The 26,060-nt window shown below is 47.1% G+C and overlaps 1 protein-coding gene across 2 annotated transcripts in view; it reads left to right on the top strand.

The window, feature by feature from the left end:
* Positions 1-26,060, top strand: part of DGCR8 (DGCR8 microprocessor complex subunit) — a 36,420-nt gene that overhangs the window by 8,101 nt on the left and 2,259 nt on the right. For both annotated transcript variants that reach the window (XM_082697475.1, XM_082697476.1), the window contains 10 exons: positions 1,187-1,329; positions 1,492-1,774; positions 3,810-4,007; positions 4,271-4,372; positions 5,114-5,212; positions 6,817-6,899; positions 22,387-22,487; positions 22,817-22,923; positions 24,111-24,238; positions 25,612-25,725. In XM_082697475.1, the coding sequence (XP_082553601.1) occupies positions 1,187-1,329; positions 1,492-1,774; positions 3,810-4,007; positions 4,271-4,372; positions 5,114-5,212; positions 6,817-6,899; positions 22,387-22,487; positions 22,817-22,923; positions 24,111-24,238; positions 25,612-25,725 (1,358 nt within the window). The remainder of the gene's footprint in view (positions 1-1,186; positions 1,330-1,491; positions 1,775-3,809; positions 4,008-4,270; positions 4,373-5,113; positions 5,213-6,816; positions 6,900-22,386; positions 22,488-22,816; positions 22,924-24,110; positions 24,239-25,611; positions 25,726-26,060) is intronic.

Here is a 26,060-nt window from a genome sequence, read left to right as displayed (position 1 = left end):
CAGTAAAGTCTGTACTTTTCGTAGTCACTGGGCCTGTCAGTGGCAGATATCAAGTGTGTGATATGTCTTGAGCTTTTTTCTGTGACTGTCTGTAAAGCAAAGAAGGGATTGGGAGTAGTGTTTTTAAAACTGATTTAGAAACGTATGAATTGAGGGCACCTGGTTGGCTCAGTGGGTTAAGCCTCTGCCTTTGGCTCATGTCATGATCTCAGGATCCTGAAATCGAGCCCTGCATCAGGCTCTCTGCTTAGCGGGGTGTCTGCATTCCCACTCCCACCCCCACCCCCACCCTGCATGCCTCTCTGCCTACTTGTGATTTCTCTCTCTGTAAAATAAATAAATAAAATCTTTTTAAAAAATTAAATTTAATTTTTAAAAAATGAATGAATTGGAAGTAGTGTTTCATTTGCCGGTGAGAGTGTGCAACTCAGGTACAAGGAACACTTGCTCTCGAGTCATGGGAGCAGTGGTCAGCAGGCATGCAATTGATTAGCAAAGCTTACTCAGCCCCTGGGGTGCCTCTGGCCACAGCCATGGCAGGCAGTGAGGGAATGAGGACCATGGTTCCCACAGCTTGCAGACAGCAGCTGAGGCCAGGACTTGCGTCTTGCAGAACCTCGTCCCAGGCTCCTTCCTGTATCACGTGCTGTTCTAGGCCCAAGAGGACAGCAGTGAACAAGGCAGACAGCTTCCTGGTTGAGGAGGGACTAAGATTCTCTGGTTTGGAGCCATATAAACAAGCACAGCATTGAGAACAGAGTTCATGCATGGTTGGTGCTGAGTGGGCAGGCAGGGCTGGGTAGGCTCTGTCTGGTGGGGTGGGGTACTCCCCTACTCCCCTAGTTCTTTTTTTTTTTTTTTTTTAAAGATTTTATTTATTTATTTGACAGAGAGAGATCACAAATAGGCAGAGAGGCAGACAGAGAGAGGAGGAAGCAGGCTCCCCACCGAGCAGAGAGCCCGATGCGGGACTCGATCCCAGGACCCTGAGATCATGACCTGAGCCGAAGGCAGCGGCTTAACCCACTGAGCCACCCAGGCGCCCTCCCCTAGTTCTTTAGACGTTCTTTTCTATCCTCAGTTGACTCTGCTATTTTTATCTGCCTTGGGTCATAATTTTGAAGCCATCTCTACAACTCCCAAGTGTTTTTGAAGTGATTGTGGAATTCTCTTGTCTTCCGTGCAGGTCGTGGCCGTCCTCCTACAGAACCATTGCCCGATGGGTGGATCATGACATTCCATAACTCCGGAATCCCAGTGTACCTACACAGAGAGTCTCGGGTGGTCACCTGGTCCAGGCCGTACTTCCTGGGAACGGGAAGCATACGGGTAGGGGATGCATCAGTCATGAATTTAGTCTTGTAAGTTTGCTGACTGAATATGCACATGCTGTGTTTGCATGGTAGCCAGGAAGAGGCAAGTGGAAGTCTTCAGATGTTCGGAACTCGGGGGTCATCCTTGTAATCTGTGTCGCAATTTCACTATCCACAGAAACATGATCCTCCTCTGAGCAGCATTCCATGTCTGCATTACAAGAAAATGAAGGACAATGAGGAAAGAGAGCAAAACAGTGAGCTCGCCCCCAGTGGGGAAGTGTCCCCTGTCAAGCCCCTGAGCCGATCTGCAGAGTTGGAGTTCCCCCTGGAAGAGCCCGACTCCATAGGAGCTGACTCGGGGGCCCTAGATGAGAAGGACACACTGGGGGCTGAGGCTGCCCCTGGGGCCCTGGGGCAGGTGAAGGCCAAGGTTGAGGTGTGCAAAGACGAATCAGTTGGTAAGTTTCTGGGGTGAACTTTCTTTCCTTCCTTGCTGGCTTGGATCCATCTGCAGGGATATGGCTGCACTCCACGCCTTCCTTAGGGTCACATTCCTCCTGCTGAAGGCCACCTGTACTGCTTTTTCCTATGAGGAAGGGACTTCTGGGGACCTCTCTCTATTCTTACATGGTGGGAAATGCCTGTCTCCATGATTTAGGACCTGTCTTGGTCTGCGGACCCCACATGGTGGGTGCTGCCATGGACATGGCTGCTGTCAGTATGGACTGTCCTTTTTCTCTGGTGACCTTTCCTGAAATCCTGATTTTTCAATAGGACGTGCTCACATGGTGTCATTTTGATCTCTCCTGATACACTCACAATGAACTTCTTCAATCTACAGATTCAGTACTGACAGATAGCCACTATTCTGTGGATGTTCCCCCTCTTCAACCCCATGATGGCTTTTGGCTCTGTGTCAGTGTTTCTCTTCTCTCTTCTGTGTTTTTTATCTTAGGCCTACCCATGCAAGTCTTAACTGTTTCTACAATGGTGGCAGACGTCTCAGCTCACCTGCTAAATCTCTTTCAAAGAGGACTTGGTGTTTTTAGGGTTTTTGGTTATTGTTATTTAGATATTGTCTGAGTATTGCTGCCCAGCCTTTCTTGTAACTCTTAGGTTTGAGGAGCCTAGAAAAGCTAGGGCAGAGTTGGGGCTGGGGGGAGGCACCACTGCTGAGGGAGGGGTGGCCTTGGTGGAGAGGGCCAGTTGGAGCCTTAAGCATCTGGGGAAAGGCAGGGTGTGTCACTGGCCCCCAGCTTCTCCTGTGCACTGACTGACTTCTCCCCCTGACCTGCGTGCCTTTTGCCTTCCTCCCCACCATGTCAGCTTCCCCTGTCTTCTGTCTATATCAGGGCTTTTCTCAGGACCCAGCTGGACAGGAGCTTATGCTTTAAGACCTCAACATAATGGTTTCTTTCTTCAAATCCATCTTTTTACGCACATGACACCTGAATTTGTTCTTTTCGGAAAACACCTGTGTTTCGCATCTGATTTTAGTCCCGTGGGAGAGGTGACCACTTGGACTTGTTTCCAGACTTCCTTCCTTGTGTTCATGTGTAAAGAAATACGTGGTTTAGGGGTGTAATCTAGTGGGTGCAGGTATATTGTTTCACAGCCCAGCGCTTTAACCATGTATTTCTGTCTTGCATGTGGAACTCCTCCCTCTGCTTCTGCATGTATTGTTCTTTAGGGCTGAGTGTGAGGCCCAAGAGTCCCTGCCTCAGGGCTTACACTTGAGTAAGAAACCAGTGAGGGTGATGTGAGCCTCTAGGATATCTTGAGGGGGGGGGGTAGTGGGTACAACAGTAAAAGCCCCTGGGAACGTCACTGAGTGGGGTAGAACCTGTGTGGGGAGAGGCATGCCAGGGCCGCAGCTGCCTGGGTGTGTTGCTGAGTGTGCGAGCAGCCAGGGTGGCTGGAGGGGAGAGTGCAAGGTGCGCAGTGCTTCAGCTGCTGTGGTACTTGTTTTGATATGGGAAGAAAAGTCTTGAAGGCCAGCTGGTTTGTTGTTGTTGTTGTTGTTTTTAAAGCTTTTTTTCTTCTTGTTCCAAATAGACTAAAAGAGCATCTCAGAACTTTGCCCATATGGGACCTTCCTGAGTAATTTGAGTGACAGGACCTGATTCAGGGGTGCCTGGGTAGCTCCGTTGGTTACGAGTCTGCCTGAGGCTCAGGTCATGATCGCAGGGTGCTGGGATCGAGCCCCATATTTCTCCTCTCCTCCCTCTCCTTCTACCCCTCTCCCACACTGTGCTCTTCTCACTTGCGCAGTCTCTCTCTCTCTCAAGTAGATAAGTAAAATCTTAAAAGAAAGAAAACATAAAAGGACCTGATTCTTTGCTTTCTTTGCCCTTCAGAAGGGAAAGGGAAATGGGGAATGGCATGGCAGGACCTGTTTGATGGGCAACCTAGCACCATCCTACTCACTGGACGGAGGAATCATGACTCTTGGGTTAGAAGTTAGCAGTTTTGTTCTGTGGTAAATCCACACAGATCTTGAGGAATTTCGGAACTACCTGGAAAAGCGTTTTGACTTTGAGCAAGTCACTGTGAAGAAATTCAGGACTTGGGCCGAGCGGCGGCAGTTTAACCGAGAAATGAAACGGAAACAGGCCGAGTCTGAGAGGCCCATCCTGCCAGCCAATCAGAAGCTCATCACCCTGTCTGTGCAGGATGCACCCACAAAGAAAGGTGAGTTGGGGTGTGTAAATTTTCTCTTCGGCAGATGGGTGATCCTGTTGTTTTTCACTTGATGGTCTTAGAACATATGCTGTGTGTGTGAGTTGCGTTTGTTTCTAAGCTTATGTCGATCGTATGAATGCAGAGGTGCACTGCGTTCACATTGGTGAGCCCCTAATTCAGTGAGGTACTAATGTGGATGGTGAGAGCTGGCCCTGAGAGCTAGCTTGCCACAGGTCCTCACGCTGTTGCTGAGATAGGCCTTCTTGTCACAGAGTTTGTCATTAACCCTAATGGGAAGTCCGAGGTCTGCATCCTGCACGAGTACATGCAGCGTGTCCTCAAGGTCCGCCCTGTTTATAATTTCTTTGAATGTGGTAAGTTTGACCTCCCTCACCTCAGCCTTGAAGAATCCTACACCTCACTGGGGCCATGGCTGGGGAGGCGGGAACTAACCGTTAACCCCACTCTGCTGGGAGAGAAGTGAAAGGGCATGGCAGGGAGAAGGGTGCTGCAGAGGGGCGGGTTGGTTTCCCAGCCGTGTACCCCTTATGCGGGCAGATGCCCCCGCCTCCCCCTTTCACCATTCCCACTACCCCCACTCCCACCTTCCTCTCATCCCCTGCTCTGAGGAAGGCTCTCTCACTGTGTCTCCACTTGCCCCCAGGTGGGTGAAGGGGCCTCAGGCTTGCACTTCCCACCAGCTGTCTCCTGTTGTCATCTGCATCACACCTTTATGAAAACCAGTTTATCTTCCCCGTGGAACCCTGAACCCAGGCGTCACTCATTGTTTTCATGTTGTTGCTTGGCTTCCTGCGTCTGTACATCTCTGTTCTTCACAGTCTTCTGTCCATCTTTCACAGACATTGTTCCCTGTGCCTGTTGGCTTGGCCTCTGTTTCCCTTCCAGCTTATTGGTCCTCCTGTTTCCCAGGCATGCTGTCTGCCTGCTGCCTAGTCCTTGGCTCTATTTCCGTGCCTCAGGGAGTGCCCATGTCTCCCTTCCAGCAGTAGCCCCAACCCTGCCTTATCTGTTGGTGCTAGCAGATTGTATGTGTGCACATATGCACGCTTTTAATGTCTTGTAAGCATTTTTAAAACCATGATTTTAATTTTAAGAGAACCCAAGTGAACCTTTTGGTGCCTCGGTGACCATTGATGGTGTGACCTATGGATCTGGAACTGCAAGCAGCAAAAAACTTGCGAAGAACAAAGCTGGTAATGTGGCTACTTAGATGTCAGAGACCCATGCTGCCCACAGTGTCTGCCCCTCCCCTTGGCTAGGGAGTGCTGGGTGTGGGGAAAAGCCATTTGATTTATGTAATCTTTTAACTTGGTTTTTTAAAAAGTATGTGCTCAAAGACTCAAATAGGAAGTAAAATGTGAGAAATAAAACTAGAGAACTCAAACCTTCTCTGCTCTGTGGCAGCTGGGCTAGAATCTCCTACCCTTGTCCCCACTGCTCACAGAGTCGACTGGGTCATGGTGAGCACACATTCTATGGGTTGGTGTGTAAACTGAGCAAAATGTGGGCATGCTAGATGACAAAGAGGGATTTTCCTGAGTGGTTTTGACATGTGTGAGGATGATTTTCTAAGTAAGTCCTCCAATCTCTAGATTTGGGACTGAAAGTAAGTGGTCAGATCCCTGGGAAGGCCTATGTTTTCCTTTTCCAGTTAAGCGAAGCCATTCTGCTTCACCGTCAGGGTTACATGGCCTCTTCTTGGATGTGGAGCACATTTTAGGGTGGGTTTGGCGGTGTGCACCAGGCTTGGTGCCCACAGTTCAATTCTTAAGGTTTCTGCCTCTGCTGTCGTGTCTTCCAAAGCAGCTCTGCCCTGTACCCACATGAAGTATGACGGCTTCATCACGTTCTTACCAGATCTCGGGTGGCAAAAGTGCTTTTGTTTGTGGGACTCAGAGTTTACCTTGGAGTTGCTTTCTTTTGTGGTGTATGCTGAGGATGGTTGGGAAGATATGTCACTTTTTGTCCTTCCCTCTCTGAGGCTGTACTGGGCTCACACACTACACTCCTCTGGGAAGGCCTCCTGTCCATTTTAGAGAGATTGTGCCAAAAGGGTTTTTCAGCTCAACAAACCAGTGCTGCCAAGGTCATGGGGCAGAGGGCTCACAGAGTTGGGCGCACGGTAGAAGTGGAAGCGTCCTGGCAGCAGGGCTGTGCTCTCCCCATGTGGGAGGATCCACTTCCTCTGCTCAGACCTCAGCTGCTCTCTAGATAACTCACTCGGATGTCTTGCAGCACCTCCAACTCTATAGGGACAGGTTGTTACCCCTCCGCATTCCCCAGCATTCCCCACTTCCTCACCCCAGTGGTGAGTGGCAGCCTGCTCATTTAGAAGTCTCTGCTCAGCACTGAGCCATCCCTCTGCTCCGTCCTGCAGGTGCTTTCTCAAGTACATCTGTTTGGTTTCACTGCTTTTCCCTCCCACACTCAACAGCAGCCTGCTCAGTTCTCTGGCCTCACTACTTGGCCTGGGTCCTGCTGAGCCATTTGCCTGCACGCCACCACCGTGATTTCTCTGAAACATCTCTCCTGCCTTGCCTGCTACAAGCGCCTCAGGGCAAGAGAACATACAGCTTTTGTGGCTTCTGAGGCTGCCCACAGCCTCACACTTGCCCCACTGCGTCCTTTGCTCAGGAGGAGAGGCTATGCCTGCCTCTGAAACGCTGCTGTTGCCCAGGGCCCTCGTTTCCCTCTGAGCCCTGGGAAGCTTGGCCCTGCACAGGAGCTGGCATGTGGCTTGCTCTGGAGTCTGGAAGCTGGGCCCAAGCCCTCACCCTTGGGGTTTTTCTTTTCATAGCCCGGGCTACGCTGGAGATCCTTATCCCTGACTTTGTCAAACAGACCTCTGAGGAGAAGCCCAAAGATAGTGAAGAGCTTGAGGTGAGTTTCCTAGTCCTGCTATGTCTAGAGCTGTGGCTCCAATGCAGCACCTGTGCCACTGCCCCACCCCCACCTCCCAGGCTAGTGCGAGCTGTGGATTTAGTCCTCCCAGCTCCAGGTGGTTTTCATTTGTTAATCTTTCATAAAAGGGGAAACTTATTTGTCTTTGTGCAAGCTTGCCCTTCATGTCTTGCAATGGGGGTAAAGAATGCGCACTGTCAGCTCTCCCAAGTGTAGATCTATGGTGGGAATCTGTCTTTGAGACAGAGTCTGTAAGTTATGTTTTCTGTATTAAGAACTGTTTAAAACTACTTGTAAACCTTTTTGGGTAAATATGATTCTATGGTTATGTGTAGTGAGGGATTTTCAAAATCTGAAGAAGGCATTCTTTTTTATAACGGCTTTATTGATTTATATGTACCATAAATTTTGCTCCCTTAAACTATACTGTTGATTGGATTTTTGTATATTCAGAGTTGTACAATCATCGCAGTGGTCAAATCTTAGAATATTTTCATCTCTCTAAAAGGAAATCCTATACCTGTTAGCAGTCACTCCTGATTTCTCCCTTTCCCCCAGCCCCTCAACCCTTGGCAACCACTAATCCTCTTTCTGTTTTGATGGATTTGCCAGCCCTGGTCACTTCGTATCAGTGGAATCAAATGACATATGTGGTTCTTTATTGACTGGCTTCTTTTTAAGCCACGAGGTGTTCGCTCTGGGTTTTAACTGATTGAGGAAGCTTCCTTCTGTTTTGCTGAGAGTTTTTTTTCAGGACTGGTTGGATTTTGTCAAATGTTTCTCCTGCTTCTATTGAGATGATTGTGTGGTTTTTGTCTTTTTTACTCATGTGGTGGTATATTGCATAGGTTTTTGAATAGTAAAGCAACCTTGAATTTCTGGGACAAATCCCACTTGGTTATGTATGCTGGATTTAGAGTGCTGGTATTTTGTTAAGGACTTTAGCTGTATTTATGAGGGATACTGGTCTGTAATTTTCTTGTGGTGTTGGTGTTGGGGAAATACTGTCTTTACAGAATGAGGTGGAAAGTATTCCTCTCTTGTGTGGAATAGTTTATGAAAGGTTGGTATTAATTTTTAAGCATTTGGTAGAATTCACCAGTGAAATCATCTGAGTCTAGACTTGACTTTGAGATTATTTAATTACTGATTCAGTCTTTTCATGTGCTTCTTTTTCTTTCTTTCTTTCTTTTTTTTTTTTTTTTTAAGAAGGTCTTTTTTATTTGGCAGAGAGGGAGCACAAACAAGGGGAGCGGCAGGCAGAGAGAGAGGTTCAGAAAGCAGGCTCCATGTTGAGCAAGGAGCCGGATGCAGGGCTCAATCCCAGGACGGTGAGAGCATGATCTGAGCCGAGGGGAAATGCTTAACTGACTGAGCCACCCAAGCACCCCTCGTGTACTTCTCTTCAGATATTCTGCTCCTTTTTGAGCTGGTTTGGGAACTTTGTGTCTTCATAGGAATTTTTCCTTTTGACCTAGACTGTCTCCTTTATTGGCATACATTCTTTCATAGTATTCCCTTGTGACTCGCTATATTTTGTTAAGTTTGTGCTGCTCCTGTGTTCATTCCTGTTCATAGTTTCAGTCCCCTTTTTTCTCTTGGTCAGTCTAAAGTTTGTCACTGTCGTTGATCTTTCAAAGATCCAATTTCTGATTTTGTTTGCTTGTTTGTTTTCCTATTGGCTTTTTTGTTTTCTGTTTCATTTTTTTCTGCTTTAGCCTTTATATCCTTTCTTTGGCCAGCCTTAGGTTTAGTTCTTCTTTTCTAGTGTCTTCAGGTTAGGGTATTTGAGGTGTTCTTTTTAAATACTGGAATTTATGGCGATAAACTTTCTTCTGTTTACTACTGCAGCACATAAGCTTTACTGTGTTGTGTTTGTTTTCGTTCATTTCCGAGTATTTTGCTAATTTCCCTTGTGATTTCTTCCTTGAACAATTGGTCATTTTACTTTTCATATATTTGTGAATTTCCCCAAATTTCCTTTAGTTGTTGGTCTTTATTTAATTCCCGTGTTGTTTGAAAACATAGTTTGTATGGTTTCGACCAGTTTTTTTAAGTTCACTGAGGCTTGTCTTAGGACCTACCATACGGTCTGCCCTGGAGAGTTTTACGTGTGTGCAGGAGGCGAGTGTGCTTCCTGGTGTTACTGGGTGAAGCAGGTGTCGGTTAGGTCCAGTTGGCGAATGGTGTTTATTCTATATCTTTGTTGGTATTCTGCTTTGTTCTTCTATCCGTTTTTGTTTTTTGGTTTTTTTTTCCCTTAAGAGAGAGTGAGAGCCCCTGTGTGCACATGTGCACGTGGGTGGATGGGGCGGAGGGAGACGGAGAGAGAGAATCCTAAGCAAGTTCCATGCCCAGCATGAAGTGGGAGTCCAGCTCAGGACTCTGTCTCACGACCCTGAGGCCTCAACCTGAGCCAAAATCAAGTCGGATGCCCAACTGACTGAGCCACTCAGGTGCACTGTCTTCCTTCTGTCTGTTGTTGAGAATGGGTATTGGAGTCTCCAGCTGTTATTCTTGAATTATTTGTCCCTTCAGTTCTCTCCATTTTTGCTTAATGTATTTTGGGGCTGTTGTTAGATACATACATGTTTGTGGTATTGCGATATAATAAGAAATGTATGTTTGGTCTTTGTTCTTGGTTCCTGGTGCAGAGCTTCTACAATACATTGTTTTTTGTCCCAAGTTCTTTAAAAAGCTGCAGGTTGATAAAGGAGAATGGAATGTCTTTTCTTATTTTCTTATATTTAATATCAATTTATCCCATCCCTCCCCTTCCTTTTCCTTTCTTCTTTCCTTCCTTTCTTCCTTCCTTCTTTGCTTCCATTACTTGTATTTATTTAAGTAATCTCTATACCCAACCTGGGGCTCAAACTCAAGACCCTAATATCAAGAATTGTATGTTCCACCAACTGAGCCAGCCAGATTCCCCTAACACATCCCTTTCAACCACACCTGAGTTCATGTTAATCAAGTGACTTTTGGACCATCCCTTTGAATAGGAGCTGGTTGCCTGTGGAATCTACCCGGAGGGTTAGAACTTTCAGCCTCCACGCTTGCGCCGTATGTGTGTAGTGTGTGTGTGTTTAGGGGGCAGTGGATGTTGAGCTGATCAGTAATGGCCAATGATGTAATCAGTTGTGCCTGTGTAGTAAAGCCTTCCTTAAAAAACAAAAATAAAAACAAAAAACTGAGGGGTTCAGAGAGCTTCTGGGTTGGTGAACACATTGAGGTGCTAAAAAGATGGCCGTATATACTTTGCCGTATTTATCTTTTCCATTGGGTGTTCCTGAGCCCTATCCTTTTGTAATAAACCAGTTCTCTGTGAGCTGTCTGGGAAATTATTGAAGCTGAGGAAGGGTTGGGAACTGGCATTGTGCAGTTGCTCAGTCAGAAGCACAGGTGACAACGTGGACTTGAAGTCAAGTGGTGGCAACAGTCTTGTGGGTCTGAGCCCTCAAGCTGTGGAGTCTGCTGCAGCTCCTGGCAGTTAGTGGTAGAGCTGCCCGGTGTGGAAGCCCACTCACTTGGTGTCACAAGTGTTGAAACTAGAAGTCAGTTCTGTTTAATGTTTATAATAGTTATGTCATCTTGATCAATGGGCCCTTTGCCGTTTTTAAGTATCCTTTATTTCTAGTAACAGTTTTTATCTTAGAGTCAGTTTTATCTGATAGTCACTCCTACTCCCTAAATTACTCTGCGTGATATGTGTTTTCCCTCTTTATACCTTTTAAGCCTCTTTGTAACTTTGAATCTAAACATGTCTTATAGACCGCATATAATTGGGTTTTGTGTTTATCCTTCTATCAGTCTCTGTCTTTTGATCAGAGGACCTACCAGAGCAATTTTTTTTTTGGAAGATTCATTTTATTTAATTTTACTTTTTTTTTAAAAGATTTTATTTATTTGACAGAGATCACAAGTAGACAGAGAGGCAGGCAGAGAGAGAGGAAGGGAAACAGGTACCCCACTGAGCAGAGAGCCTGGCACGGGGGTTGATCCGAGGACCCTGGGATCATGACCTGAACCGAAGGCAGAGGCTTTAACCCACTGAGCCACCCAGGCACCCCTCATTTTATTTTATTTTTAAAGAATTAATTTATTTGAGAGAGAGTGTGAATGAGAGTGGGAGAAGTATCAGAGGGAGAGAAAATCCCTATGCAGACTTCTCACTGAGTGTGGAGCTACCCTGCTCCATTCATCCCACCACCCATGAGACCATGACCTGCCCCAAAATGAAGAGTTGGACGCTTAACTGACGGAGCCACCCAGGCGCCCCAAAAGATTTTTTTTTTTTTTAAGATTTTTTTTTTTTTTTTTTTAAGTAATCTCTGCACCTAGCGTGGGGCTTGAACTAAAAATCACCTGAGATCAAGAGTCCTATGTCCCACTGAGTGAGCCAGCCAGGCACCCCTTTTAATTTCAGTTTATTGACTTTTTTTTTGTTTCTGTTATTGTTTTTTCAGTGGGGTTGGGTACTTAGTCCATTGAAATGTAATTACTGATAAGGTAGAATTGATGTATGCCATTACATTGTTTGCTTTCTGTTCTATGTCTTTTTGTTCCTCAGTTCCTCCATTACTGCTTTCTTTGCCTTAAATACTTCAGTTCTTTTCTCAGTGGTTGACCTAACCACATTTCAGTCACATTTAAACTGAAAACAATCTGGTTTGGACTATTGCCACCTTCAATCATATGCAAAAACTTTGCTCCTCTATAGCTCTGCTGACACCCATATTTGTGCTTTCACTGTCACAAATGATATCTCTCCGTATATTGTGTGTCTTAAACATGGATTTATAATTATTGCTTTATGTAGTTGTCTTTTTTTTTTAAAGATTTTATTTATTTAGGGGTGCCTGGGTGGCTCAGTGGGTTAAGCCGCTGCCTTCGGCTCGGGTCATGATCTCAGGGTCCTGGGATCAAGTCCCGCATCGGGCTCTCTGCTCGGCAGGGAGCCTGCTTCCCTCTCTCTCTCTCTCTGCCTGCCTCTCCATCTACTTGTGATTTCTCTCTGTCAAATAAATAAATAAAATTTTAAAAAAAGATTTTATTTATTTATTTGAGAGAGAGAGAGATCACAAGTAGGCAGAGAGGCAGGCAGAGAGAGAGGGGTGGGGGAAGCAGGCTCCCTGCTGAGCAGAGAGCCCGATGCGGGGCTAGATCCCAGGACCCTGGGATCATGACCTGAGCCGAAGGCAGAGGCTTAACCCACTGAGCCACCTAGGCGCCCCTATGTAGTTGTCTTTTAATTAAGGTAGAACAAAGAGTTAAAATATGTGTTTACACTGTCTTTTATTTACTGTAGTTACCTTTACTTTCTGTAGTGCCCTCAGTTTGTTAACAGTCTGTAGTGTTCCTTTTATTTCAGAGGGAAGGCTTTTAGTATTTCTTGGAGGACAGGTCTACTAGCAGTAGATTCTTTCACTTTTTATTGATCTGAGAATGTTGTAACGGTTCCCTTTTTTTTTTTTTTTTTTAAGATTTTTATTTATTCGACAGACAGAGATCACAAGTAGGCAGAGCAATAGGCAGAGAGGGAGGGGAAGCAGGCTACCTGCTGTGCAGAGAGCCCGACACAGGGCTCCATCCCAGAACCCTGAGATCATGACCTGAGCCGAAAGCAGAGGCTTAACCCACTGAGCCACCCAGGCGCCCACGATTCCCTTTTTAAAAGCATAGTTTTGTTACCGAATTCTTGGTTGACATTCTTTTCTTCATGGTGGGACTATGTCATCCTACTGCCTTCTGGCCTCTACAACCAATGAGAAGTCAGCTGTTCATCTTACTTAGAGTCACATTATTGATGAATTGTTTCTCTCTTACTGTTTCCAAGGTTTTCTCTTTGGCCTTTGACAGGGATATCTAGGTATAGATTTCTTTAGCTTTCATTTTTGGAATTTGTTGGACTTCTTGAATATGTAATGTTTTTTATCTTTGGGAAGTTAGAGACGTTGTTTCCTCACATATATTTTTTTGCTCTTTTATTTCTCCTCTCTTTCTGGGACTCCCATTATAGGTAAGCTGGTACACTCCCACAGTATCTCACCAGTCTTAGACACACAGACATCATAGTCACTGGTCTTTTTCTTTCTTTTTTTTTTTTTTTTCAAATGTTCCTCAGACTGGATATTTTTTATTTGCCTTTTTTTTTCCCCTTTTCCTTCAAGTAGGCTCCATGCCTACCTAGCATGGAGCCCAACTAGTGTGGGGGCTTGAACTCATGACCCTGAGTTTGAGGGTCAGAAGCTTAACTGTTTGAGCCACCCAGACATGCCTTCAGTTTGCCTATCTTAAGTTTATTGATCTTTCTTCTGACCGAATCTGCTTTTGAACCCTCTGGTGAATTTTTTATAATTTCTATGTCTTTTTTTTTTTTTTTTTTAAGATTTTATTTATTTATTTGACAGACAGAGATCACAAGTAGGCAGAGAGGCAGGCAGAGAGAGAGAGAGAGAGGAGGAAGCAGGCTTCCTGCTGAGCAAAGAGCCCGATGTGGGGCTTGATCCCAGGACCCTTGAGATCATGACCCAAGCTGAAGGCAGTGCTTTAACCCACTGAGCCACCCAGGCGCCCCTATAATTTCTATGTCTTTATTGATACTCTGTTTGGTGAGATATTGTTCTTGTGGTTTCTTCTAATCACTAATTCTTTATACATGCTTTTTTTTTTTTTGAGCATATTTATTATAGCTATTAAAGTCTGGTTTCCTCAGGGATGGTTTATATTGACTGCTTTCCTGCATCTCGTAGGGCATATACATTTGTGTTTCATTTCCTATCTCATGATTTCTTTTGTTGAAATCTGGGACATTTAAAATAATGTGGCAACTCTAGATATCAGATTACCACCCCTTCTCAAGATTTGTTGTTTTGCTGCTGTTGACTTATTAGTGATTTTGTTAGTTTGCTAACATTGGCATAACAACATATCACAACCTGGGTGATTTAGACAAATTTTTTGCCTCACAATTGACATCTGCAAGTGTCAGCAGGGTTGGTTCCTTCTGGGTGCTGGGAGGGAAGGATCTCTTTCAGGCCTCTTTCCTTCATTTGGAGATAGTTGTTGGAGATAACTAAGAGGCTGTGTGTGTGTGTTTCCAAATCTCCTCTTTATATTGAATTTAGGGCCCACCCTAATAATCTGATTTTAACTTGATTATCTATAAGGCTGCAGAAAAGGTCACATAATGGCATACTCAGAGTTAGGATTTCAGTATATGAATTTATGAATATATGAATTTGTGTGAAGATATATTTCAGCCCATAACAGTGACTTTTCCAGTCTATTCTGTGAAATCCAGATCAGATATTTCTTGACGTAAACCAGTAAGTCTCCTTTGCCAGGGGACTTTTTATGCATGTTGGGGTCACCTTTAATGCTCTAGTAGTTGATAACTGTGTATTAGCCTTTACTTCCCACTTGCACGGAGCTTCCAGATCAGTTGGGTGAGAAATTTGGGCTTTCTTGGGTCTCCTGGGCATGTGCGTGGCCACCTAGATCCCCAGGCAAGTTAGAGCTTTTCAAAGTCCCTTAATGGGCATCTTTCTCATTCTCTACATTCCCTTTTATGTTTTCTGACCTGCCTCTTGCTTGCCAGCTGGTATTCCAGCCTCATACAGTTGCAGTAGAAAATAGTTGTCACTGATTATTTTTGACAGATTTCCTGGGAAGTTGGGGTATTTTCATGGAGTGAGCTCTTAGTTGGATCACACAAAGGCAGGTTTTAAAATGGGGCTTTTCTGTAGCCCTGCCACCTGGGCCAGATAGTGATGGTTCTCTGGGGTCGGAGTATTGGGGAAACATCCTGCCTTCTTTAGTGGCTCTGGGGTTGCTGGTTCCTAAGGCTACTATAGAGCTGGGAAGAGGAGACAGGAATGGGCCAAGTTAAAATGCTACAAAACTCATTGTCTTGCCAAGATCCAGTCATTTTTCTTGAATAAATGTTCCTTAGATTGTTGTCTTTGTTTTAGACTGATACTATTATAAAATACGGCAGTGTCTGTGGCAGTCAGACGTCTATATTCTTTGCTTTATTGTCATAGATGGACCACAGAGAGGTTGCAGACCCTAATCCCCAGAGACCATCTCAAAAGGACTAGGTCCTCCAGAAAAGCCTCACATCTTCAAGTCTAGGTCTGAAGAACCCAGCTGTGGGACAGCGGTGTTCAGGGAGGCTTCCAGGGCATGTTGGAGAGCCTGGTACTTGGGCCCCTGCCCACAGCCCGCTAAGGCCCTTAGGACTGGTTGTTGCAGTTGATGATGCCTGGGCTATATAGCTTGCTCGGCACTCTGATACAGGGTAGCAGAAACGGGAAGGGTAATTGCCCTTCCGGTGCCGGGAGTCAGCCTGGCCTAGGCCGGCAGGGCATGTGTGGCTCCAGCAGCCTTTTTGGAGGATGGAACTTTACTTTGTCTCAGCAGCTTCTCTGAGCAGGCTCCACTGTTGAACCCCAGTGGGGAGCAGGGGATGGGTGGATGGCGGTGGGGTAATGGGAGGTCTTATAGGACCCACATCTACTTGTCTGTGGCTATTATTGTGGTAAAACTTTTAAGTATCTCAGTAAATGACAGTTGACTTCAGAAATTTTTGACTTGTTGCGATAATGGAAAATTTTCCAGGGTTAGTAGAGCAAGGGTTAGGAATGGCTGGTTTCAAGATAACATCCAAGACAATCTATCTTTCATGTTGTAGCCTTTACGATACCACCATCTTGCTTGGTTGGTGGTTGAATGAATAAGCAGTTAAGTCCAGTTTTTAATCTGAAAGTCTCTGGTGTCTCTGGCTATGGTTCACTTTCATGTTTGGTACCATTGTAGTTCCCTAAGCAGGGACTTCCGGGTTTCAGTCTGGCCAGCACAGGGACCCAGGGTGTGTTCTGTGGCTCCTAGAGCCTTGGAAGTATATGTGTGTTGCACAGTGTCCAGTTCCCTGCTATGGCCCAGCTGCCCTTTGCAGCCTACCACCTGCATTGTGGCCTCCTCATAGTGGCCATGCAGTGGGATGTGCACCTGGTGGGCTGCAGGCTCTCCCTAAGCTGTACCATCAACCCTGTCACTGCCTCACACCTGGAGATCAGAGGCCTGGGGTTACTTACCTCTTCTTTTTTGGAGGTGCATGGCTTTGACATTGACGAGCTGGCAGTCTTTGTGCTCTGTTCTTTGATCCTCCACCTTCTTCCTGCCCTCAGTCTGCAAGGTCATTGTGGCTGCACCCTTTTCCTTGAATTTGCCCGAGGCATCTGTGGGACAGATGCTGTGGGTTTCTGGAATTTGTGCCTCGGACTGTGTGGATTGTAGTAAGGTTCAGGTTCTGGTCCTGTACTCTGGGGGCTTTTCTGGAAGGTGAGGGATCTTTCCAGAAGTGACATCAGAAAATAGCCTGAGAAAGGTTTCCCTAGGTGGAGGAGGCCACATGGGCAGCTTGGAAATCCCAGGTAAAAGTTCCCTTATTCACACAAGGGGCTTTATCTTGTCAGTTCTCCCAATTCTCTGACATCAGCAAGGGATGTGCAACTCTGGTCAGTTCTCACACGGTCTACGTGGAGTTGGCTCAGTACCAGAAGACTGTACACTTCACACTCCGGCCACCAGTGGGGTGCCCAGGCCACCCACATTGTCCAGCCAACTACAGATTCATGACTTCCCTCAGGTACATTAATTTGCTTGAATTAGAGCTTATTTATTTATTTATTAAGATTTTATTTATTTATTTGACAGACAGAGATCAGAAGCAGGAGGAGAGGCAGGCAGAGAGAGAGGGAGAAGCAGGCTCCCTGCAGAGCAGAGAGCCCAATGCAGGGCTCCATTCCAGGACCCTGAGATCGTGACCTGAGCCAAAGGTGGAGGGTTAGCCCACTGAGCCACTCAGGTGCCCTGAATTTGAGCTTTTTTAGACTGTTCTCAGAACTCAGGGAAAAACTTTTTGTTTACTGGTTTATTATAAAGGATACAAATGGACAGCCAAACGAACAGGTCCTTAATTGTGTTTCATCTTTCTGGTGACCAGTCCGATCATGAAGTTCCCATCATGAAACTATCTAGGGTCCCCACCAAGCCCCCTTAGTCTCCTCATTAGCATAAACTCAGGTGAGGGCCAGAGGGGCTCATTTGAAGAACAAAAGATACACATATCTCTGAGGAAATACTAAGGGTTTTAGGAGCTCCATGCCAGGAACTGGATACAAGGATCCAAATATGTGTCCAGTGACCAAAATTGTCCTCATTCTCTGGAGAAGTTTTTTCACACTTAGAATTTAGTTGTATATGTGTGCACACATACACATTTGTATTTTTCTCTTGTTTTAAAATTTGTCAGAGAAGAAAGTAGCTTTTCTGTCAGGTTGGATGTATTAGAGCAGCTCAATCCTGACTGATTTTGCTGTTTTTTTTTTTTAAGATTTTTTCTTTATTGGGACGCCTGGGTGGCTCAGTTGGTTGGACGACTGCCTTCGGCTCAGGTCATGATCCCGGAGTCACGGGATCGAGTCCCGCATCGGGCTCCCAGCTCCATGGGGAGTCTGCTTCTCTCTCTGACCTTCTCCTTGCTCATGTTCTCTCTCACTGTCTCTGTCTCAAATAAATAAATAAAATCTTTAAAAAAAAAAAAAAGATTTTTTTCTTTATTTATCTGACAGAGATCACAAGTAGGCAGAGAGAGAGGAGGAAGCAGGCTCCCTGCAGTGCAGAGAGCCCGATGTGGGGCTCGATCCCAGGACCCTGGGATCATGACCTGAGCCAAAGGCAGAGGCTTAACCCACTGAGCCACCCAGGTGCCCCTGATTTTGCTGTCTTGCTCCTAAAAACTGTGACGGTGTTTTTGTCATATCCTTGTGAGTATCTCGTAGGTGGTGGCCCCTCTTTCCCATGATGCCTCTGTGGAGGTTTGGTGCCAGAGCTGGGGCTGTAGGGGCAGCATTCCCTTCTTACGTGGACTCCAGGGGGCGAGGGGACGGTAGGATGCCAAGGTGGTCTGGAGGGCCTTGGTTCTTTGGGAGTTCTGTGTCCTCCTGTACTTGAGGTGCAGTGGAGGAAGTTAACACACAGTGGTGGCATGGATGTATAGAACATCCAGAGTGTGAGAGCTGCTGTGTGGGCAGGATGTGCTTGGTGTTGATTAAAAAGGCAAAAACAGGGGTACCTGGTGGCTCAGTTGGTTAAGCAATTGCCTTCGGCTCAGGTCATGATCCTGGAGTCCCAGGATCCAGTCGCACATCGGGCTCCTGCTTGGCAGAGAGTCTGCTTCTCCCTCTCATGTTCTCTCTCTCTCTCAAAGAAATAAATAAAATCTTAAAAAAAAAAAAAAAGTCTGTGAAGTGTGTAAACCTGGCGATTCACAGATCTGTACCCCTGGGGATAAAAATATATGTTTATAAAAAATAAAAATAAAATAAAATAAAATAAATGCCCCCCCACCCCAACAAAAAGAAATAAAAGAAAAAAGAAAAAAAAAGCTGAAACAGAGTGCCTGGGTGGCTCAATCTTTAAGCTTCTGCCTTTGGCTCTGGTCATGATCTCAGGATCCTGTGATCGAGCTCCGCATCAGGCTCTCTTCTACATGGAGAGCCTGATTCTCCCTCTTTGCTCTGCTTGTGTTCCCTCTCTTGCTGCGTCTCTCTCTGTCAAACAAATTAATATAATCTTTAAAAAAAAAAAAAAAAAAGGCGAAAACACAGGACCAGAAATGGCACTGTACCCACTCGTAAGACCTGGGGTGATTTTTTTTTTTTTCTCAGTATATTACTGCTTTTTAGATAGTTGTGGGTTCTGGTTGGTTCATGGTTGTTCTAGAATTTAGGTATTAGTGACCTGTTGGTTTTGCCTTTTTGGTCCCCCCCCCCCTCCCAATTTACTTCTTAATTTATAGAGAGTAAAATGCACTTTTGGGTAGACATTTGTGAGTTTTGAGCCATGCCTTTCATTTTATCACGTAACCCACAGCACAATCAAGACAGAACATTTTCAAATCTTCTCCCCCTCCCAATTCTCTTGAACTGTCCTTTTGTAGTCAGAATTCTCTCTTTTCACCCTGCTAGGCATTGAGCTGTCTTCCTAGGTTAGCCAATTCCCAAATGTCTTATCAGTGGAGTCCCACTGAGAACCAGGCTCCAGCTTAGTGATGCATGTAGGATTCGTCTCTGTTGGTGCCTGTGTCTATGGTTGGGTTGTTTTTGCTGCTGACTGCCTACTGTAGGGCAGTGCTGGGTGTGTTCTTCCTTGATTGAGGGGTGTTGAACACATTTCCAGTTTTGGGTGTTTAGTGTTGCTACGAGGCTGTCAGGATTCCCTGTGAGCGTAGTTAAGTAAACACCCAAGATGGCTCTCCTGGGCAGTACAGTAGATGTGTTTTCAACTGGATGCCTTTGCCTATCTGTGGGAGCAGCATGTATGTGTGTGTGGGTCTGTCTCTGCATTTGGTTCTATCTCTTTGGTCTGTGTGTCTGTCCCTTCAATGCCACACCTTCTTAATGAGATGAATTCTTGTTTTTTTTTTTAAAGATAGATTTATTTGAGAGAGAGCGAGTGTGACAGGGCAGAGGGTATAGTATCCCAAGCAGATTTCTCACTGAGTGGGGAGCCCAATGCAGGGCTCAGTCTCACGACCTTGAGATCCCCACCTGAGCTGAGACCAAGAATCAGATGCGTAACTGACTGCGCCATCCAGGTGCCCCAGTGACGTGAATTCTTGAAATCAGATTGTGAACCCTCCGACTTTGTTCTTTTTCAAAAGGACTTCCATACCATGCTCCTTTGCCCTTACATATAGAAGTAGTATGTCAGTATGGAAAGTTCTGTTGAGATTCTGATTGGAATTGTGTTACATCTATAGATAAATTTGGGGAGAATGTATTTCCTAACAGTATGGAGTCTTTCGGCTCACAAGCCCAGTGTGTCTCCCCATGTATTGAGGTTTTCTTCCATGTCATTTTATTGTTGCTGGGTCATCTCCAGTGTTCAGATCTTGCTTTCATTTTCTTGGATTTAGCCAGAAGTGTTTCATATGTGTTTGGGAACTGTTGGTTTCAGTCCTGACTCTGGATTGCTACTGTAGAGAGATGGAATTTACTGTCTGTATGTTGACTTTGTATCTTGCATCTTCACTAACTGTATTATTCTAGTACTTTTTCTGTAGATTTCTTTGGAATTCTGTGTACAGAGTAGGCTGACTGATTAAAAGTTGGTTGAATTTCTTCCTTTCCAATCTGGGTGCCTTTTGTTTCTTTTTCTTGGTTTGCTGCTCTGGCTAAAAGCTCCATTACATGGTGAGTAGCAGTGGGGAGAGTGGCCATCCTAGTCTTGTTTCCGATCTTAGGCGGCAGTGATCCAGCCTCTGACCACAGATTGTGATGTTAGGTGTCAGTTTTTTGTTGGTGCCCTCTATCTGTTTCAGGACAGGTTCTTCTATTCTGGGTTTGTTGAGTGTTCTTATCATGAAAGGGTATTGGCTGTTTGTCAGATGGCCCTTTCTGCAGCTTTTGATATGATAGGCCTTTTCCTCTTTAATAGGTTGATAGAGTGAATTTGGTTGATTTATTTAAAAACTGCATTCCTGGGATAAGTCCTCCTTGGGCATGGCATATATTTGTTTATATTTGTTACTGGTTGTGTATTGCTAATGCTCTGTTTAGGATTTTTACACGTGTGTTCATTGAGGGATATCAGATTCTCTTTGTCAGGTATTAATAACAGGATACTACTAACATCATAAAATGAATTGGCAATTGTTCTTCTCTTGAGGTTTTTTTGGAAGGTTGTCTAGAATTGTGTCCCCCGCCCCTTACATGTTTGGCAGTTGTCACCAATCAAGCCATCTGCATGTGGAGTCTTCTCTGCAGGAAAGTTAGAACTACGAATTCAGCTTCTTGAAAAGGGCAATTTGGGTAGTTTGCATTTTTCAAGGAATTAGTCCATTTTCTCTGAATTGTTGAATTTATGGGTGCTGGGCTGTCCATGGTGCTCCCTCATGGTCCTTCAGTGTCTGTTGGGCATAGGCTTCTGTGCAAGGCCTCTTCCATACCATTGTCAGTGGGTCATTTTTGCCCTTTGTGCTGCATTTCCTATATGTCCCTCACAGGTTAACCATCAGCCACATGTGGCTATGGCACCTGGTACGGGTAATTGTGGCGTGGGCCTTTGCCAGCGGCTCTTGGGTGTCTTTGGGCTTCTGAGTGGGTGTTCCCCAGCTGTGTGTGTGTGCCTTGGCTCTCTCAGGGAGGATCCTTAGCACACAGTTGTTTTCTACCTGATCAGCCTGGTCCATAGCCCAGGTGCTGGCTGCTGGTTAGAGACTAGTGCTCATAGGCTGAGTGAGAGCGCCAGCCACCACTGATGGTTTGGCTACCTGGCCAACCACTGAGGATGGGGCCTGGGCTTGATATCTTGGTGAATAACTTTCCCTGGAAACCGATCCCCGCTGATATGGACACTTGAAAGTGGAGGTATCTTGTGGGGACCTGTTGGAAGACAATAGCCAAATGGGAGCAGGGAGATTTTCAGCTTATCAGAATCAGGAGTTCTCTTCAGAAATAGTGCCTTGCTTTTTTCGACTCTGTCACATGGAGTCTGCTGGTGGTGGGAGAGGAACCCCTGTCTCCCTGCCCAGAGAAGCAGTGTTAATGTTCTTATAAGAAAAGGGAGGGAGGTGGAGAAAGGGCCATGCGGAGATGGGAGCGGTGCTGCCACAAGCCAAGGAAAGTGTGGGGCTCTTAGTACCCAGGAAAGCCAAGGAAGGATCTCCTTGAGTTTTCAGAGGGAATGTGGCCTACTGACTTGTTTTGGACTTTTGGCCTCCAGAATTGTGAGAAAATAAGCCACCCACTTTGTGGTACCTTGTTACAGCAGCCCCAAAGTCCAGTGGTCCCCAACAGGGAGGTGGGCTATGCTGAGAGGGTAGGCCATGGCCTCCCTTCACTGGGGTGGCTCAGCAGAGGCCCAAGCCTTAATGGGGTCACAACCACTTCCTGGCTGCCGCCTGTCTCTGTTGTGCAGAACTTCCCCTTTTCCTCCTAACATAAGGGTTATGTGGTGTCTCACTAGTGATTGGTTTCAGAGCCAGGATGGGTGACTTTGTTTGAAACGGGAGCCAGCCAGGCCTTTTGTAGCTTTCGGGAGGCTTGCCCTTTTTTAGAATACACTGCTTTTGTCTGACTTAGTGTGTCTCTTCTATAATCTTATGAAGATCTCCACATTTTTTCTCCTAAGGTTGTCTGTCTTTAGATTTCTAAGTGTCTGATCGCACTTAGATTCAGAAAGGGCTCCCAGGCAGCACCAGGCTCTGTTGCAGCATGTTCTCCCCACCCTAGTAGAGCACTGCTCGTCCCGTCCCAGGGGGCAACTGGACAGTGTGGTGGGGCTATGACCTGCTCCTTGAGGCAGTAAAGAGGACAGGGAACTTCTGGGGAAAGCAGACAGCATGGGGAGCAGCCCTGCGCGTCCAGCACTTAGGAGTGGCTTCCTTGTTTTGTAGTATTTTAACCACATCAGTATTGAGGACTCACGTGTCTACGAGCTGACCAGCAAGGCCGGACTGTTGTCTCCCTATCAGATCCTCCACGAGTGCCTTAAAAGGTAGGGTGGGTGCTTCCCCTCCTGAGAGGGGTCATGGGGGCTTCTCTTTTAGTGCCCAGTGTCTTCATTAGCCATTTATCCTGGCTTAAGAGGTGCTGTGAAAGACTGGGCTGACAGGTTTTCAGTGTGTGCACAGAGGCCCCTTGTGCCTGGTGGTCAGTCAGAGTCCATGAGATCAGATCTGGCATGAAGACTGTCCTCCTCTGCTGAGAAGTGGTTTGGGGAAAGGGTTGGCATGGTCTTCATCAAAGAGCCTTTCAGGGGCTTTTCTGAAGTTCTTTCCTCCCTTCGCAGCTGATGTCACCTGTTGTCTCTGTTTTTTCTTAAAGAAACCATGGAATGGGTGACACATCCATCAAATTTGAAGTGGTTCCTGGTAAAAACCAGAAGAGCGAATATGTCATGGCGTGTGGCAAGCACACAGTGCGCGGCTGGTGTAAGCCTTGCTCCCCTGCTTCGCGCTGCCCTGTCACAATTTCCTGTGACCGCTGGGGAGGGCGCACCCTGCCATGTGGCCTCTCTGGCAGCCCTGAGCCTCTGTGGCTGGGTCTCTGGCCACTGCTCTGGCATCTTTCCTGAGCTTCTGCCTTGGGTGCTGATCACCTGTGCTGTGTCCACTGGCCTCTCCTTTCAGCCTCTGAAAGCCAGCCACCCTAAGGCAGGGCTGTGGGAGTCCTGCCCACACCCTCTCTGTCCTCCTGGTTCCTGGGATTGGATTGGTCATTTGGGTTAGACTGTGTGGTCCCCGTGGCAGGAGGAGGGGTTTCCTGAATGGCCACAGAGCCCCTGGCTTGCCGTACTCTGTGTCCCCGTGTTCTGGTGTCTGTGTGCACCACCTGCACTCCTTACCGAATTTGGTTTTTGGAGTAACCACTTTTTTAAAACATTATTTTAAAAGGAATCTGAGTATGGCTATCATAAATCTTGAGTATGACTATCATATACACAAAACCAGTGCTGGTTAGATTGGAAGATAACATACCAGTTGTCCCTGGGAAAACTGCAGAATCACTTACAGACCCAGCTGTCCCCATGATCCAGCAGACACCTGTCTTCACGGAACTATCTTCCAGAGCAGGCAGGAGGGGCAGAGGAGGAATGCTGGCACCGCTGACACCCCCCCGCCGTCTGGGAAGCGTGGCCAGCCTTGCTCTGTCTGGCCATGGAAGGCTTCTGGCACTCACTGTTCTCCAGATCACTCTGCTCCTTGGCCCTGCCTTCCCTCTGCATAGAAACCCCTCCAAAGTGCATGCACCCTCTGGAAACTTCTCTGGGCTTTCTGGCGGAGTCTCCCCTCCCCTCTGCCTGCCAACACCCATTGTTGCTTGTCTGTTGCTCTGGAAGTGTGGGGGTGGTGGGAAGGAGGCCCTGTCAGTTATGCCTGTGCTGAGTTCATGAAGCCCCCAAGGGGGCTCTTCTGCAAAGTGGAGTGGGATGGCTCCTGGCCTCATCTTTGTGAGACCTGGTGCCCAGTGCAGGGCTAGAACACATCTGTACCCCATCTTCTAGAACATACCCTCAGGTGGGCTGGGGGCACAGCAGGCGTGCTCCTTTTAGGAGAGGTGGCCATGTTGACAGCTGGGTGTTAGGGATTCCCTCTCCACATTTCGTCTTACCTCGCAGGTAAGAACAAGAGAGTTGGGAAACAGTTGGCCTCTCAGAAAATCCTTCAGCTGCTGCACCCTCATGTCAAGAACTGGGGGTCTTTACTTCGCATGTATGGCCGCGAGAGCAGCAAGATGGTCAAACAGGTAACTGGGCCCCCACCGTGGAGCATGTGTTTGGGGTCCCGCTGTCCCAGGGGCAGAGTTGGGCAGCTCTGCTCTTGTTTAGTGCTGCCTCTTGGGCCCTCTACCGGGCATGTCTGGGATGGGAGGTCATTTCTGCTGTGTCTCCTTCCCTGAGAAGCTTGGGTCTGGCACTGGCTACATGGGAAGGGCTGCCCAACAGGAGGTGCAGGTGGTGGGTGCTGCCAGCCCAAGTGGAGAGGAAGCTTCTCAGCTAAGCCCTGTTGTCTTGTGCACAGGGCTGGAAGTCCTTGGATTGACAGAGAGTAAGAGATGCAGGACAGTTTTTCCTGGCTATAAATATCGGTTTACCTTTAACTCAACAGCGTGAATGTGTCATCTGGTTAGTTTAGGCTGTTTTGCTGTGTTCCTGAGATTTAAAGCAATACCCTTAGGTTTGTGCTTTGTGAGGTGGAAGGAAATATGGGAAGGTCTTTGTGGTTTTTAAGTTTTCCCCTAATGTTCCCAGAAATAGTTCGGGTTATTGGCACCCCAGTAAGGGGAGGGATGGTCATTGTGGTATCCCTGAAGAGGCCCTCATTTTGGACTTGACAAGATGGAGTGAAGGAGGTGACACTGGGCACCTAGAGTGCTTTGAGGAACCTCGATAGGAATTGCTGAGAAAATTCAGATGTAGTGCAGATGAAGCCGACTTGTGCCTTTATGTCCCTTCCTTTTGTGCAGCATCTTGGTTGGACTAAGATTGAGAGGGAGAAAGCCTGTTTTGGCCCATGAATGGAAACCCTTCCAAGCTTGGAGGGCGAGGGTCCGGTCTGGGCACAGCCCCAGCTGACATCTTTCGGAGGACAGGTGGAGTCTGACACTCCTAGGCCCAGCAGGCGTTCTTAGAGATGGCCACTTCACCCAGGAAGGGCCTCAGGACAGCTTGGTCCCATGCTGAAAGTCATAGGGCATGCAGAGAGCCCTGTGTCTGGGGCTGGTGGGCTCCCAGTGCCAGGGTGTGTCCCATCTGTCAGCATGCCGTTGCTGTTGGCTGAGGCCGTGCTCTGGCTGTTACATTGTGAGGGTCAGGGCAGGGTGAGTTCTTGACGCCGACGGCAGGAGTTGGAGGCAGCTGTGTGCCAGGGTGCTTTTTGCCTTATGAAGGGAAGAGGCCATAGCTTCTTCCTGCTGAGGGTGAGGTGGAAGTGGGGGTGGCAAGGCCAGAAAGTGAGCTGGGGCAGCCGTGGACTGGTCTCGTTCTCTGCGGCTTTGTCAGTTTGCCAGTTGAGGGTGGGGCCGCCGGGGTGGGGTCATGCAGCTCTTGCCGCTGGCCACAATGTGTTGCTGAGGCCTGCCTAGGGCCCTCCTGAGAGCAAGGCGCGGTGCTCCCCCAGGAGACCTCGGACAAGAGCGTGATTGAGCTGCAGCAGTACGCCAAGAAGAACAAGCCAAACCTGCACATCCTGAGCAAGCTGCAGGAGGAAATGAAGAGGCTGGCCGAGGAGAGGGTGAGCAGGAGGCCTGGCCAGCACCCCAGCCATGGCCCCTCGACTCCCTCATCCCCTTGCACTCAGGAGGGGAGGGCCGAGTCAGGGTCACGCGGGCAGCTGTGGGGGTGATGTCAGCCTGCAGGAACCCGTCCCTGGCTCCTGATGCCAGTGTAGTGCTCCCTCTTTCCAGTGAGTCCGCAGCACTTCCAGAGTACCTTTCCTTTTCTTTGTGTTTCACCATTCACGGCACTTGCATCAAATCCTGTCATTTTTTAGTTACATCATAGAGTTCTCAGCCCTGGCCTGCAGCTGTGTAGGGCTTGGCTTCTGGGTGTTTCTACTTAGTACCAGCT

Source organism: Mustela nivalis (genome assembly GCF_964662115.1).
Source record: "Mustela nivalis genome assembly, chromosome: 14".
NCBI classification, from domain to species: domain Eukaryota; kingdom Metazoa; phylum Chordata; class Mammalia; order Carnivora; family Mustelidae; genus Mustela; species Mustela nivalis.
The sequence above is the reverse complement of the archived record's forward strand: the minus strand, read 5'-3'. Positions and strand labels throughout refer to the sequence as shown.